The 16,538-nt window shown below is 40.7% G+C and overlaps 1 protein-coding gene across 1 annotated transcript in view; it reads left to right on the top strand.

The window, feature by feature from the left end:
- Positions 1–16,538, top strand: part of NTPCR (nucleoside-triphosphatase, cancer-related) — a 46,387-nt gene that overhangs the window by 23,616 nt on the left and 6,233 nt on the right. The window contains exon 4 of the mRNA XM_004451028.3: positions 3,346–3,555. Coding sequence (XP_004451085.1) covers positions 3,346–3,555 — 210 coding nt within the window. The remainder of the gene's footprint in view (positions 1–3,345; positions 3,556–16,538) is intronic.

Raw genomic sequence — 16,538 nt, 5'->3', positions numbered from 1 at the left:
TATATCACCAGAAATTTATACATAAATAATTCAGAGTGAGGCAAAGACCAGTTCAATCAGCTGTCTTGGTTCAATATTTTGGTTAAATGGCACTGCTTATTTTATGTCTACATTTTTATTGTATTCTTGGGAGTGCATATAAAGATGAAAGAAAGGACCACAGAACCCCTCATTATTTTCAGGTCTTTGGGATAACGGGTAGAAAGATTTTGTTGTCACTCTAAATTGATTTAATCTTTCTGGGGAACAAACTGACTGCATGCACCCAAAGCTATTAAATTCTTCCTAACTTCTCTTACCTCTGGCGGGTCAATTTTAGGAGTCTATCCCAAGGCAATAAGTTCTTACTCAGAACAGAGGAATTAAAAATACACTTTCCACAAAGAAGTTTTCTCACTCTCATGACTGTGAAAATTTGTAATCAACTGAAGTGTAAGCTGAAAAGAGGGGACTGGTCAAGAAGGCCTCAGAGAGTGACACGCAGGACAGCGGTGCCAGGACTGGTATATGGGAGAGGTGGTGGGAGGAGCACAGAGGGCAGCAGCGCACTGTGTGCCCGGTGGTTGTGACCTACTGGGCAGATTTCTCCAGGAGCTCTTATCACCATCCCCGCAGCCATAAGTGGGGGAACCAGGGCAAGAACCTTTCAAATCCGGGCCGCTGTTGTTTTAAAAGCTGTCTCTAACAACTCAGAAGAAAATTTGGAACCATGTAAATAGAGCAAATGTTTGTTCATGGACTTATTTTTAGTTTCCTTCTAAAGTTGTTTGCATCAGTAGAGAAAGGAAACAATTTTGAACTTAATAGTGGTTCTTAAACTCTTGGAGGTGTGTTCATGTGTTATCTAGAAAAACAAGCTGGGTGTTTACAGAGTTTTGAGTGGCTTGGCATCTGACATCTAGCTCTCAGTTGAGTGTGAATAACTTCTATTTTCATAAAAATTCCAGACTTATTTTAAGATTCTTATAGTTCCTGTATAATAAAAGTCCCTAATTCTGGAGGATTTTATATAATCTGAGGTTTTTAACTGAACATTTCATTTGCTGGAAAATAATGTGTGCATATGTCCAAATACTTCGTGCCAGAGTATAAATAATGTAGGGGAGTTCTTTTTTGGTGAACAGTCTAGAGAATTCCAGGCAGGGTTGTTGGAGGGCCATGTGCTTTACACCTGCATGTGAATATCTCCATATATGCCCCTCTACGTTCGATGGCCCCCACGTATACACTTACGTAAACACATCTATGCGTTCACATACATGCTTTCGTATTGTTTCTCATTGTCTGAGTTGGCTGCTTTCAGCACTGTCTGATGGGCGTGAATAGAATTCCACTGGGCGTGTAGATGGGAGCCTCAGACGATGACGTGTACTGTTCTTCATCGTCTCTTGGGGCAGCAAAATGACCCTTGATGAGAGGCACATCAGGGGGAGCAGTTTGCTCCCAGAAAGACCAAACCCCCCTACCTGTGGGATGGCCTGTGTTTATGCATATGAACAGGTGCCTGATGGAGGTTTTACTTCTCCCAGATTTGGCATTCAGTTTTGAAGAAAAAGCTCAGAATAAATAGTGCCTTACTCCGTAAACATGGTCCCTTCCCCTTCCCACCAGGGGCTGGCGGTGGTGTTGCTTCCACTTTTGTTTCTCCAGTTTGCAATGTTACTCAATTCCATGGAAAATAAGATGACTAACGCCTTGTCCCTGGCCCCTTAGAGGAAGAGACAAAGTGTATATACAAATTAATTCAATTTAAAGGTGAAAACCATAGTGCATTAGAAACATGAAAATGTGGGAGACTGCTGAGACTTTTACTGGATGATTACAATAGACTCCTTCCTGTTTTTTTTTGCTAATAAAATGAGGGGAAGCATTTTATATGCATAAGGTACTAAGCAGGAAAATAAAAAGAATGCTATTTATTTAAAAGTCTGGAAAGCACTGCCGTTGTGTGTCCTTTCAGTCACTGGCCTGGTGTGGACTGCACAATCTCACAGTGTCTCTTCTAGATGGCTGGCTTGTCTTCCTGACTCCGTGCAGCTAGCACTCTTTCTGGCAAAACCTGTCATCCTACCTTGTTTAAAATCCCCGTCCCTCTGTGTACTGTACAAAGCCTTTCAGGAACTGGCCTCTGCCTACCCATCCCCTCAGCCCTTTCTATCTTTGGCCACCACGTGTACCCCACCACTAGCCACACTGTACCTTAGTTCTGATATTTGGAATTCAAGCAAGATAGAGCTTCACTCAGACATACATTCTGGGGATGCATTGATATCATTATTTAAGAAGCCTAAGAACTAAAGTGAAAAGTACGCTGTAAATTAGCTTTACATAAAGTTTTCAAAATAATTATATATAAAGATTTACAAAATTTGTCATTTAGCATTCATTGAAGTATTTAATGTATGTTCTACTGTATCCTTCCTACGGAAGCTAGTTATCACCATCCTGTGGAAGCATTCATCTAAGTCATCGGCTTTCTCTGGGAAGAATTTCAAGAGAAGACACGTTTATTAGTTATCTTTTGCTGTGTAACAAATTACCTCATAATTCAGTAGGTAGCTTAAAACAACAAACAAACATTTATCATTTCACACAGGTTCCGAGGGTCAGGAATCCAGGTATAGCGTACTGGAGGTGGTTCAGGTGCGGGGTGGGGCCGTTGGTCACCTGAAGGTTGGTCACTCACATTCTGACAGGCCTCACTTCCTCCCCAGCTTTCCTCAGGTCCTCGCCCATGGGCCTCTCCCTAGACTGTCTGAGGGCCTCACAGCATGGCAGCTTTTTTCCCCCTGAATGAGTGATCCAAGACAGAGAAAGAGAGTCCAAGACAGAAGCAGCAGTCTTTTATAACCTAACCTCAGGAGTGGCGTACTATCACTCTGCTGTATACTGGGGACACTCAGTCCAGCCCTGGTCCAGAGCAGGAGGGGACCATACAAGGGGGTGGATCTCAGGAACCAGCATCACTGGGGTTCTTGGAGACTGGCTGCTCTGAGTGGGATTTTTTAGGAGAGTAATGGGCATGATTTGGTATAATGTTATTAAACATTGCCAAGAAACTGGGTGGCCCAGGGAATGGAATTTTCTAAGTGTTAGTAAAAACAGAAAGCCCTTCTTTCTAGTTCACTCATTAATTAGGCAGTTCACTAATTAATTCCATGTGAACTATGTGATTGCACTTACAACTTTCAAAGAGTAGTTGACTCCCTTTGGTAGATTGTTGGTTGGTAGTGAGTGATTTTTGGGGGGGCAGTATTAGGGCTCATGGACCCCTTTGTTTCTTATAACCTTGGCATCCAAGTGAATGGTTTTGTTCTGTTTGCTTTTGTTTTTTTCCATCCCCAGGCAGATTCCAGCAGTGGCCCAGGGCAGAGAGTGTGTGTCATTGATGAAATTGGGAAAATGGAGCTCTTTAGTCAGACTTTCATCCAAGCTGTTCATCAGACACTGTCCACCCCAGGAATCATAATCCTTGGTACAATACCAGTCCCTAAAGGAAAGCCACTGGCGCTAGTGGAAGAAATAAGAAACAGAAACGACGTGAAGGTGTTTAATGTGAGTACAGCTGGTCCTCCGTGAATGCATAAATGGAGCAGATAATCTAAAACAGCAGATAGCTCGAAAATATATCTTTGACCTTGAAATACCATTTCCCCCTCTTCATGCTAAAATATAGGTGATTCTGACTTTTCTAGGAATTTATAGCACTTAAATAAAATAATGCCTCAACTTGATGAAAAACCAGGCGCCTCTGGAAGAGCTGCTCTGGCTGCCTTCTTCCTCCAGTTCTTCCCCCAGACACCATTCCCTTCACTGCCTGAGCAGACGGTGCTCTGTTCGCAGCTTCTCTCTTCTCGGGATAATAGGGCAGGCTGGGCTACAGACACACGTGGGTATTGCTGTGCTTCAGTACCTTCTGTATTGATCTACTTCTTGTGGGGAAAAGAGGCTGTGGCTATGGTTTGATGCCATAGAGTAGCACAGTACAGTAGAACTTTCTTGCCTGATGGAAATGTACTCTCTGCCCCCTCCCAACACAGTAGTCATAGCCACCTATGGCTATTCAAGTTTAAATTATTTAACATTAAATAAAATTTTAAAATTCAGTTCCTCGGCCACAACAACCACATTTCAAGTGCTCCGTAGCCACGTGTCGCCAGTGGCTTATATTGTACAGTGCAGCTGTACAGCCTGGCTATTTGGAGTGAGGTTTGCTAAAAGCATTATGGGCATCCTGGGAGCTTATGAGAAGTAGAAATTTGTGGGCCTGTCCTGATCTAATGATTTAGACTCTCTGAGGGTTGGCCTAGTATCCTGTGTTTAAACAAGCTCTCAGCTGATTCTTATGCCCTCTGCGGTTTTAGACGTGCTGCTGAAGACCACTTGGAATAGATCAGTAGTTCAGGCATATAACCATAGGTAGAGACTGAGCTGGTTGCAAGGGATTCTTGTAGCACATTGGCAGGCTATTGTAATACTTACCTTTCTTTCCCTGTTGTCTCTCTGTATGTTTCCCAGCCGACTTGCCCTACTGTACCTTAGTTTGTGTCAGTGATAACCATGCTCTTGGCTGAGCTCTGCTCCTACCTCTCACCCCTCAGCTCCCAGTTTAAAAGCTTATTGGCCATGTAAGTGCCAGGTGACCATGTCAAGTAGGCAGGGCCACTCCAGTGAGGGAGCGTGAGCACTGGCTGCAAAGTACAAAGGAGCACTTTCCATCACTGCTAAAGTGGCAGCTCCCTGGTGGGATATCTATATGTTATCACCAGTGTTTCCTGGGGGGTATCACGGTAAACAACTTTCAGGGTTAGACCAGGCGAGCTTGGAAACATTTGTTTGTGCATTCCTTCCTTCATTTGGTAAATCTTGATTGAGCATTTGTTAGATACTAGATGTTATTCTAAGGCTTGGTGATACTGTGGTGAACAAGACTGACCATGTCCTTGCCCTCATGGATCTTACAGTCTAGCAGGGGAGCTGGATAGCAAAAATGTAAACAAAAAAGTGGGCAATTTCAAATACTCATCATTGCAAAGAAGAAGGTGAACCTGGGCATTGTGCTAGTTTTGCGGCAGGAATGAGGGGCGGGGTCAGTGTTAGGAGGTCAGAAAAGGTCTTGTTAAGGAGATTGCATTTGAGCTAAGACCTGAGATCCATTCAAGGGTCACATCCTCAATGACATCCTTGCAGTGACTCTGGGGCTTTGTAAAACTTCAGGGTTTTATGGCACCTTCTCTGTCTCATGTTAGAGTTTTGGTTATGATACTAGAGTTCCTATGGAGATGATGAATAGCGAAAGATCATGAAAGAAAATTAGTTTTCAAGTCAGATAGCTTCCAAGCTAGAAGGATGGAAAATTGCTATTGTTAGGCCTACAGGGATTGGCTATCTCTGCAAACTAATCTAAAAGTCGTAAGGAGGGATTGAGGAGAATTGATTACTAGGTTCAGAATTAAACACTGTAGCTTAAGATAATACCACATTTTTCCTCTCTTGGATACCTGGAAATTATTCTCAGGGCAAGATAATCATTGCTTACAATGATCTGTAAACAAAGTGATTAGCTTTGTGTTAATCATATAGGAGATAGGGTCTGACATACCCTGTTATTCTTGTCTTTCTTGTGTTCTATTGGGTTTTGTGTGTTGTTTCAGTTCCTATTTCATAATTGAAGAAATTCACTTTTCTTGGGTACTTTCCATTTCTAATATTCAGTATAGAATCTGAATTATTTTTTGAGAGCCTTCTTTGCAGCTAGCACTAAGGCTGTGGTATGGGAACATGTGAGACATATTCCCTTCCTTCAAGAAAAACAGACCATGGGACAGTCAAATTCTGGGAACAGAGGGAGAGATTTGTATGAGCAGAAAGAGTGGGGAGAAGTGTTCCAAAGGAGGTGGATGGATTTTCTGAAGGAGGAGATGAAAGAAAGAAGATTCCAGGTAAGGAAATACGCTATGTAAATGTGTGCAGCCTTCCTATGCTACCAGGTGAGTATGCATGATGTACAGATGAGACTAAGCTCATTGTGTGTGTGTGGGGGGAAGGGTACCACTAAAAATATTATCTGGACTTATTATTTTTAATAGTGCCAGGTAAACAGAACATTACTTTTCAGAAAAGCATCTGAGAAGACTTTCAGTTCTGGACACGGTAGAGTAGATATACTTCTCTCTATTCCTCCCACTAAGTACAGCTAAAAGACTTGGACATTATACATAAAACAAACAAGAAGACTCTGAAAGGCGGAGAGAAGAAAGCAGTCTGTCTCAAGACCCAATGAATGACGTGGTAGACACAATAAAATATCACTTGTCAGGGAAATCTCAGCTTGAATGAGAAAAGGCAATCTGTAACAGGTGCCAACACCAAGATGACTCAAATGTTGGAATTATGTGGCAAGCATTGTAAAGCAGTCTTCATAAAAATGTTTTACCAGTCAATTATGAACACACTTGAAACAAATGAAAATTAGAAAGTCTCAGTAAAAACAATTGAAAGTCATTGCATGAGCTCACCAGCAGAATGGAGATGACAGAGGAAGGAGTCAGTGAACTTGAAGATAGAGCAATAGTAATTATCCAATCTGAATAAAGAGTGGACTGGAAAAAAAAAAGTGAACAGAGCCTCAGGGACTTGAGGGACTATAGCAAAAGGTCTAACATTTGTGTCATTAAAGCCCCAGGAAAGGAGAAAGAAGAGAAGAGTGTGAGTCTGAAAATATATTTGAAGAAATAATGGCTGAAAATATCCTATATCTGGCAAAAGCCATAAACCTGCAGAGTCAAGAAGCTGAGTAATCCCCCGAACAAGATAAACCCAAAGAAATCCATAGCAAGATACACCGTAGTCAAACTGAAAACAAAGAAAAATTCTTGAAAGCAGTGAGAGAGAAATGACACCTTACATAAAGGGTAAAAACCATGGGAGAAACTGAAACAAGGAAGTGGCACAACATGTTTCAAGTGTTAAAAGAACAGCCAACCCATAATTCTACATCCAATAAAAATATCCTTCAGGAATGAAGATGAAATTAAAGACATTTACAGATGAAAGAAAGCATAGAGAATTTGCCAGCAAATCTGCTTTAAAAGAGTGGTGAAAGGCAATTCTCTAAATAGAAAGAAAATAATGAAGGAGTCGTAGAACCTCAGGGAGAAAGAACATTGGAAGAGTAAATAATATAGGCCAATACAATAGGCTTTCCTGCTCCTCTTGGGTTTTTAAAATTATGGTTTCTAGACGATGGTTGTAATAAAATTATTATCTGATATGTTCTCAAAAAAAGAGAAAGAAATAAAGCACAAAGGAAAGAAAGGAACAAGAAAGGAAAAGGAAAAGAAATGTACCTGTGAAGAAAAGTCTCACTGATACAGCCTTTAACATTGCCTATTCTCTAGAAAGGCATCATTAGAAGAAATTGGCTATAGAATATTTTCATTCATTATTTGTAAGTATCGAGCACCTACTATGCGCCAGATACTGTTCTGTCCACTGGAAGCTCAGCAGTACCTGCTGTCATGCAGTTAAATAAGTACATGTGTAATGTGTTGGATGGTGATAAAGTGCTGTGGGAAGGTGAAGGAGGGTAGGGTGGAGAGGGGATGCTGGCACTGGGCTGGGGGGTAGCTGTATCACACAGGGTGGTCAGGGAAGGTCTCTGATAAGGTCGCATCTGAACAGAAGCCGAAGGAAATGGGAGTAGGAGCCTAGTGGATACCGGAGACAAGAATGCCTTACTGTTTCTTCAAGAATTTGTTTTTTAGAACTAGTTTTATGAGAGTCTGTCACCGATTTATTTTTCTGTCTTCTGGTTAATCGACAAGTTTGTGAGCAACTTTAGATCTTTTGAACCCTCCAGCCTCCTAGTATGGCCAAGGCTAACGTTTAGACCAGGGGACACACAGGCTTCCTGCACGTTTTAGCTCATGGCCTCCCAACTTGCTTAATGTGGTTAGTGATTTGCTCAGTCCATTCTTCCTTGTATTTATTAATTAATTTATTTATCTAGACACAGTCCTTTTTGATAATAACAATCAGTCTTTCCATCTTGGCCTAGGTACCGTGAGATAGGGTGCTTCACTGTTGCTTGCCTCACCAGGTCCTGTTTATTTTGCAACTTTAAAGAGTGTCTTCTGAATGAACGCAAGTTTGGTCTTAGTGATTTAGAAACTTCTGCCCTGGTGCAGGTTCAAGTTTTGACAGCAGCCTTCCTGAAGGCAATGTTGCTCTTTCAGAAGTCTGGTTATTTTTTTTCTCTTGTCTCTCTGGTTCATTGCTCTGTAAATATAACCACTTCAGAAACCAAACCAGAAAACCAAAATTGTTTTTGTTTTTAATTTTTTCATTACTCGTTTACTTAAAAAAAGATTCATGATGACAGGAATGCTATAGAGATAAGAGATGAAGAGTGTTGTGAATCAAGAACACTTTTTAGAAACCTGGGTAATTTTACATATTTTTCTAATTAACAATATGAAAAATATTTTTATCCCTGCTAGTCACTTCCTAGAAAGTGACTAGGTTTTGGCCATTTTAGTGCTATTTAGAAATCATATGCCTTTGGATTTCTTTCCAATTACTTCCTTGATGGAAATGCTGGAAAATGTTATTTTTAGTCCATGGAGGATTAAGATAGAACACTGTGGTGGCCACCATTCACTGAAAACCTTGTGCTGGATGCTGGGCTCAGAATTTATATATATATTAGTGCATATGGACAGCTGAAGACCCACACGAGGTATATAATATAAGCTCCATGTTTTAGAGGAGAACATTGAGGCTTAGGGGTGTTATGTAACTTGTCCAAGGTCATTCAGTTATAGGTGGCAGAGCTAGATTTCAAACCTTGGTCTGACCCCAAATCCTGTCAGTTCTCATAACCTTGCTGTACTATTACCTTCATTGTAAGGGATGGTTCCGATGATTTTGCCATAAAATCTTAATTCCTATTTGGTTTTTATGTTAGTATAAATAATAATTATTTTATTGTTCTGAATTCAGAACCATTTTAACCTGCTTTTCCAGAAAGCAGTTTTTATTCTTTTAGTTTTCATTTATAGACTCAGGATCACAAGAATAATAGGAAGTAGTTCTGGGCCAGTTTGAAGAAAACTGTGTTCTTAAATGTAATCCATTCCTATGGATGTAAGCCCATTGCAAGTAGGCTCTTTTGATGAGGTTACTTCAGTTAAGGTGTGGTCTACCTCATTCAGGATAAGACTTAATTTCTATTACCGGAGTCCTTTATAAATGGAATGAATATAGTGAGAGAGAGAGAGAAAGCCACAGAAGCAAGAAGCTGAAATCAACAAAACCCAGAAGACAAGGGAGAGACCAGCAGACACCACCACATGCCTTGCCCTGTGACAAAGTGAGAAGGATCGCTGTCAGCCAGTCCTCAAGAAGAAAGCATTGCCTTGACGATGCTTTATTTAGACGTTTTTCTTGGCCTCAGACTGTCAGCTAATGAATTCCCATCTTTTAAGCCAACCACATGGTATTGCCTTTTAGCAGCTTAGGAAACTAAAACAAGGTTCCAACTTGCCTGCAGTTAGAAAATTTTTAGACCTCTTCAATTCTTCCCTGCCATGTGTCTTTCCAGCAAGCAGGCATAAATTATTTTACTCTCACCAGGAATTCAGTGCTGCCCTCTGGGTCCATGCAGTCCCATTCTGCAGGCACAGAGCCAGGGACAGGTGCACATCTGCCAACCTCTAGATCAGAAGTCAGTAGGTAGGGGCAGCGGACTTGGCCCAGTGGTTAGGGCGTCTGTCTTCCACATGGGAGGTCCACGGTTCAAACCCCAGGCCTCCTTGACCCGTGTGGAGCTGTCCCATGCGCAGTGCTGATGCACGCAAGGAGTGCCCTACCATGCAGGGGTGTCCGCCGCGTAGGGGAGCCCCACGTGCAAGGAGTGCGCCCCGTAAGGAGAGCCGCCCAGTGTGAAAGAAAGTGCAGTCTGCCCAGGAATGGTGCTGCACACACGGAGAGCTGACACAACAAGATGACGTAACAAAAAGAAACACAGATTCCCGTGCCGCTGACAACAACAGAAACGGACAAAGAAGATGCAGAAAATAGACACAGAGAACAGATGAAGGTGAGGGGGGAAGGGGAGAGAAATAAATATTAAAAAAAAAAGGTCAATGTGTAGGATTTTTTTTTTTTGAGAACTTGACAAGCTAATCCTAAAATCCATCCAGAAATGCAAGCAACCCAGCCAAAATGATCTTGAAAAAGAAGAACAATATTGGAAGATTCATACTTGCTGATATCAAAACTACTACAGGGAAGCGAAGGTGGCTCAAGCAATTGAGCGCCTCCTTCCCTCATGGGCAGTTCGAAGTTCAGTTCCCAGTGCCTCCTAGAAAGAAGATGAGAAGACAGAGAGTGCAAACAGTGGGGGGAGGGGACCAGGTATGCAGGGGGGCAGCGGGGAGGAGTGTAAAATAAATAAAATAAATCTTTAAAAAATACCTGAAAACATAACTGCCACAAAACTACAGTATTCAGGACAGTGTAGTACTGGCATAAACATAGACCTTTGGATCAGTGGAATAGAATGGAAAGTCCAGAAATAAACCCCTTCATTTATGATCAATTGATTTTTTTTTTCAATTGATTTTTAAAAAAAGTATTAGGACAATTTAACAGGAAATGCATAGTCTTTTCAACACATGGTGCTAGGATAACTGAAAAACAATGAAGTTGGGTGGTGGACTTGGCCCAGTGGTTAGGGCGTCCGTCTACCACATGGGAGGTCTGCGGTTCAAACCCCGGGCCTCCGTGACCCGTGTGGAGCTGGCCATGCGCAGTGCTGATGTGCGCAAGGAGTGCCCTGCCATGCAGGGGTGTCCCCCGCGTAGGGGAGCCCCACGTGCAAGGAGTGCGCCCCGTAAGGAGAGCCACCCAGTGCGAAAGAAAGTGCAGCCTGCCCAGGAATGGTCCACACACACACAGAGCTGACACAACACGATGACACAACAAAAAGAAAAGAAATACAAATTCCCGTGCCGCTGACAACAACAGAAGCAGACAAAGAAGATGCAGCAAAATAGACACAGAACAGATAGCCGGGGGGGGGGAAGAAATAAATAAATCTTTAAAAACAAACCAAAAAAAAACAATGAAGTTGGACTCCTACCTCACACCATACCCAACAATTAACTCAAAATGTATCATAGACTTCAATGTAATGATGAAACTGTAAAACTTTTAGAAGAATATATAAATTCTTTAATAAAGCAAGCACATCAACAAAAAAATCAATTGAACCTGGAGGCAGAGTTGAATGCTTTCACAAAAAACAACAAAGAAGGAGCCAAAAGCTGTCCGACGGACCTGCTTTGGGGGTCAGCAGACCAGGACAGTGCTACACAGCTCCCATGAGGGCAAGGAACAGACACAAAGAAGCCGAAAAGACATATATTACCAAGCCCCGGCGGCAGCAGGGAAGGGCTCCCCTCCCCACTCCCATGGTATTAAGCTGGGGTAAAACCCCTGTCTCACTACAGTAGACTGAGAGGGGAATAGACATCTTCCTCCCTGTCACCTGGCTCAAGGGAAAAGGTAAGGATGGTCAGGGTGCTTTTCTTCAGTGAATTCAGCCAGCAGAGCCTGCTTGGAATCTCCCATCTGGAGATTCAACATAGGAACACAAGAAAGCCCAGACTGAAACACCTCCATGGAAAGGTGTGTCAATCAGTGCCATCTGCTGGCTGGACTGGAAACTGCATGGACAAAACTGCTCACACTCTGTATCCAACCCCTGGGAGAAAACCTGTGCCCCATAGTGAGTCACTGGCCCACTTTTGAAAAGTTAAGCTGGGCAGTTTTAAAGACTGAGAATAAGTTGAACCAAACATCAAAGAAGAGCTGTGGGGGAAAAAAAATAGGCAAGAGAGAGAAATTAGTATCAGAGTAAATTCACCAACATATTCAGATACCTAGACGTCAACAAAAAATTACATGCCATACTAGGAAACAGGAAGAGATGGCTCAGCCAAAGGAACAAACCAAATATCCTGAAGAGATTCAGGATTTAATGCAGTGAATCAGTAATAATCAAACAATTCTCCTAAATCGCTTCAAAGAATTTAAAGAAAATATGAATAAAGAAATAAAGGATATTAAGAAGACACTGGGAGAACATAAAGAACAATTTGAAAGCCTGCAAAGAAAAGTAACAGAACTTATGGGAATGAAAGATACAATGGATGAGATTAAAAATACATTAGAGGGAAACTGATTTGGCTCAATGGATAGAGTGTCTGCCTACCACATGGGAGGTCCAGGGTTCAAACGCAGGGCCTCCTGACCCATGTGATGAGCCGGCCCATGCTCAGTGTTGATGCGTGCAAGTAGTGCCATGCCATGCAGGGGTGTCCCCTGCGTAGGGAGCCCCACGTGCAAGGAGTGTGCTCTGTAAGGAGAGCCACCCAGCACGATAAAAGTGCAGCCTGCCCAGGAGTGGTGCTGCACACACAGAGAGCTGACGCAGCAAGATGACGCAACAAAAAGAGACACAGATTTCCGGTGCCACTGACAAGAATATAAGCGAATACAGAAGAACACACAGCGAATGGGCACAGAGAGCAGAGAACGGGGGGGGGGGGGGGGGGGGGGGAGGGAAGGGGAGAAAAATTTAAAAAAATAAATCTTTAAAAAAATACATTAGAGGTATGTAAGAACAGATTTGAATTGTGTGAAGACAGAATTAGTGATTTTGAGGACAGAACATCTAAACTGGAAAAAACAGGAGAACAGAAAGCAGAAAGAAAAGAGAATGGAGTATCGGAATTGAATGTCAATGCGAAATCCACAAACATTTGCCTTATTGGTGTCCCAGAAGAAGAAGAGAGTGGAAAAGGGGCAGAAAGAATATTTGAGGAAATAATGACTGAAAACTTCCCAACCCTTATAAAGGACATAAATATCAATCTAAGAAGGACAACATACCCCAAACAGCATAAATCTGAATAGACTTACCCCAAGACACCTACTATTCAGGATGACAAATATCAGAGATAAAGAAGATTCTGTAAGCAAGAGAAAAGCAAAGCATCACATTTAAGGGAAACTCGATAAGGTTAAGTGCCAACCTCTCATCAGAAACCATGGAGGAGAGAAGAAAGTGATATGATGTATTTAAGGTACTGAAAAAGAAAAACTGCTGGCTAAGAATTCTGTATCCAGCAAAACTGTCCTTCAGATATGAAGGTGAGTTCAGAGTCTTCACAGACAGACAAAAGCATGGAATATGTAATCACAAGGCCAGCTTTGTAAGAGATGCTAAAGGGGGTACTACAGCCTGAAGGAAAAACAAGGGTGAGAGATTTGGAGAAGAGTTTATCAAAACCTGATGAAGGAAAATGCATTGCATGAACTATTTGAATCTGTCCTTTAAAGTTTTAGACACAGGGACATTTATTCTGGAGAAACAGGGCAAAACTCCTATTTGTAAGATAAGTCTTTCAGATGAAGCATATAATTCTAAATGGTAGGATTATTTTATAGTATTTGGACTATGCTTTGATAAGTTATGGTTTATACTTAAGATTAGAATTCTAAGCATGTTTTTAATGTATAAAATTAATGTAATCCAAATGTATGGATGGATACATTTTAAAGACACTACTTGGAAAGTAAATTCTTGAATAGAAAATAACGTAGTGTTATTAAAGGGTTGACTCATTGACTTTTGTTTTATGATAAAGGAAATAAGTGATTGCTTTCTTTCCTAGAAATATACTGCTGTTACTATTCACTCTATTTTCTTTGCTTCTGTAGAGTAATTTTGTCACAAGGCTTAAATGTTTTTAATAATCATTTTGATTCAAAGTTGTGGTTTTGTTATATGTAGAATCTTTGAAACTTCAGCCAAAAATGCGTGCAAATGTGAACATTCTGAAGTTTCTCTGATTTCTGATTTGTGCTTAAGTTTTTGGCTTTAAAGAAGTTATAAGAATGGTAGTTGTTGCTTCTTCAGTATTTGTTAGATGTGTGAAGTACTAATATCACAAATGATGGTTTTATTTTTCAGATTATCACTCTAGGTAGTTTAGTCCTTACCATAAGTGACTCATTTCTCAAAATGTGCATTTTTTTTAAATGAGCAGATTTTACAGATACATCATAATAAATTGTACAGCTACATTTTTAAAAAATAGGGGATGATGTGGGAGAGGGGATTCCTGTGGTTGGGTTTCCTGCCTACTGACTTCTGTTTTATATAAATAACAGACTTATGAGATAGAATTCATATACCATAAAAGATAAAATTCAGTAGCTTTTAATATATTCACAGGGTTGTATAACCATCAACACTATCTGATTTTGGAACATTTTCATCACCCCGAAAAGAAACCCCCATTCACAGTCAATCCCCTTCCTTCCTTAGCCCAGCCCCTACCAACCACTAATCTCCTGTCTTTATAAATACGCCTATCCTTCACAATTTCAACATAACTTTAATCTAAAGCCTCTTTAAAAATAAAGTTTATTATATTTTTTGAAAAGTCTAACCCAATTTTTAAAAATGGGCAAAAGATTTGAATAGGTATTTCTCCAGAGAAGATATGCCAATGACCAATAAACACATGAAAAGATGCTCAACATCATTAGTCATTGGGAAATCTGAATCAAACCATAATGGTATATCACTTCATACCTTAGCCAGCAAGGATGTCTATAATAAAAAAGATACTAACAAGTCCTGGCAAGAATATGGAGAAATTGGAACCCTTATACATTGCTGGTGGGATGATAAAATGGTGCAGCCACCTAGGAAAATAGTTTGGCCATTCCTCAGATGATTAAACTTAGAGTTACCATATTCCTAGCAATTCCAGTCCTCTGTTTATACCCACAAGAAATGGAAACGTATGTCTGCACAAAAAAATGGCACATAAATGTTCACAGCAGCATTATTTATAACAGCCCTAATTTGGAAACAACCCAAATGTTCATCAGTTGATGAACAGATAAAACAAAATGTATATCTTAATTCAATGAAATATTATCTTTTATATGGCAAAAAGAAATGAAGTGGTGACACATACTGCAACAATGGTGAACCTTGGAAATATTATGCTAAGGGAAAGAAGCCAGACACACAAGAACAAATGTTGTATGATTAAATATTTATGAAACGTCCAAAATAGGCGTATTTATAAAGACAGGAGATTAGTGGTTGGTAGGGGCTGGGCTAAGGAAGGAAGGGGATTGACTGTGAATGGGGGTTTCTTTTCGGGGTGATGAAAATGTTCCAAAATCAGATAGTGTTGATGGTTATACAACCCTGTGAATATATTAAAAGCTACTGAATTTTATCTTGTATGGTATATGAATTCTATCTCATAAGTCTGTTATTTATATAAAACAGAAGTCAGTAGGCAGGAAACCCAACCACAGAAACCATTGCACCTTTCTTCATCCTCTCAGGAAACATGGCATTACCACCTGGATATTGACAAATTATTCCTTTCTAGCCATGGGCACACAGGGCTCAGGAGAACTGCATTGGCAGAATAATTCTTGATTTGGAAACTTTAACCTTCAAGAAAAAGTAGAGTTATATGGTTTGGATTCATCCATGCTCCTGTTTTTAGGTATAATAAAATTACAGAAAGACAAAACGTGAAACAAATGAGACTAGCAGTAATTTTCTATATATATTAACTTATAATGAGTACTGTTAAATGAACTTCATTTTTGTAGTCCTTTATTAGAACTTTTCTGGGGCATTCCTATACAGTTGAAAGGAAATATATGTTTGTTTTGCTTTCTTGAACACAGTACGTATCCTGAGAGGTATCCCCTGCCCCCCATCTGTTCCTCTGTCCAGATGGTGACAGCTTTCCTAAGGTTATGACACCCGAGATGTTGACGTAGAAGACACAGAGGACCTTAAATGCCTAAAAGGGCCACACCCTTGGTAATATTTAACCAAAGGCTCTCCTTACCTCAGAGAATTTTATAAGCATTTATTGAACACCTACCATGTGCCAGATGCTGTGTTAGGTTCTGGCAATAGGACAGATAGGAACCTTCCCCCATCCTCTGTCCTCATGGAGCTCACAGGCTATTGGGACGTATGGCTAGACCCACCCCTCTTAACAGCCACTGAGGGGGATGGGGGTGTTTCACTTAACTTCCTCTCTCTTAAGTTTTAATGCAGAAAGAAAGGAGGGGTAAAACAGCCTTGTTCCTGTTCTGCAGTCTTCCTCACCTCCAGCTCCCTCTTCTAATTAACCTCATCAGGAAAGGCTTTTTGTGTCTAAATTCTTGTGTTTGATTAAAAAAAAAGACTAGAATTTCACATTACTGGAAGGGACTCCGAAGTTGCTTTTTCTTGCATTTGAGAGTCTGTCTTTGGTGTACCAGGTACATAATGTACTGAACACTGTCAGTAGTTTCACATAAACATCTAGCTGCATGATTTTCAAAAATAATCTTAGGGAAATGAAGGGGATGGTAGCAAAATAATGTATTTTCTCAATTCTGTTCATAAATTTCTAATGAGCAAATATTCTCCC

This window comes from Dasypus novemcinctus, chromosome 13, assembly GCF_030445035.2.
Source record: "Dasypus novemcinctus isolate mDasNov1 chromosome 13, mDasNov1.1.hap2, whole genome shotgun sequence".
Lineage (NCBI taxonomy): Eukaryota > Metazoa > Chordata > Mammalia > Cingulata > Dasypodidae > Dasypus > Dasypus novemcinctus.
This window is presented reverse-complemented; position numbering and strand designations above follow the sequence as displayed.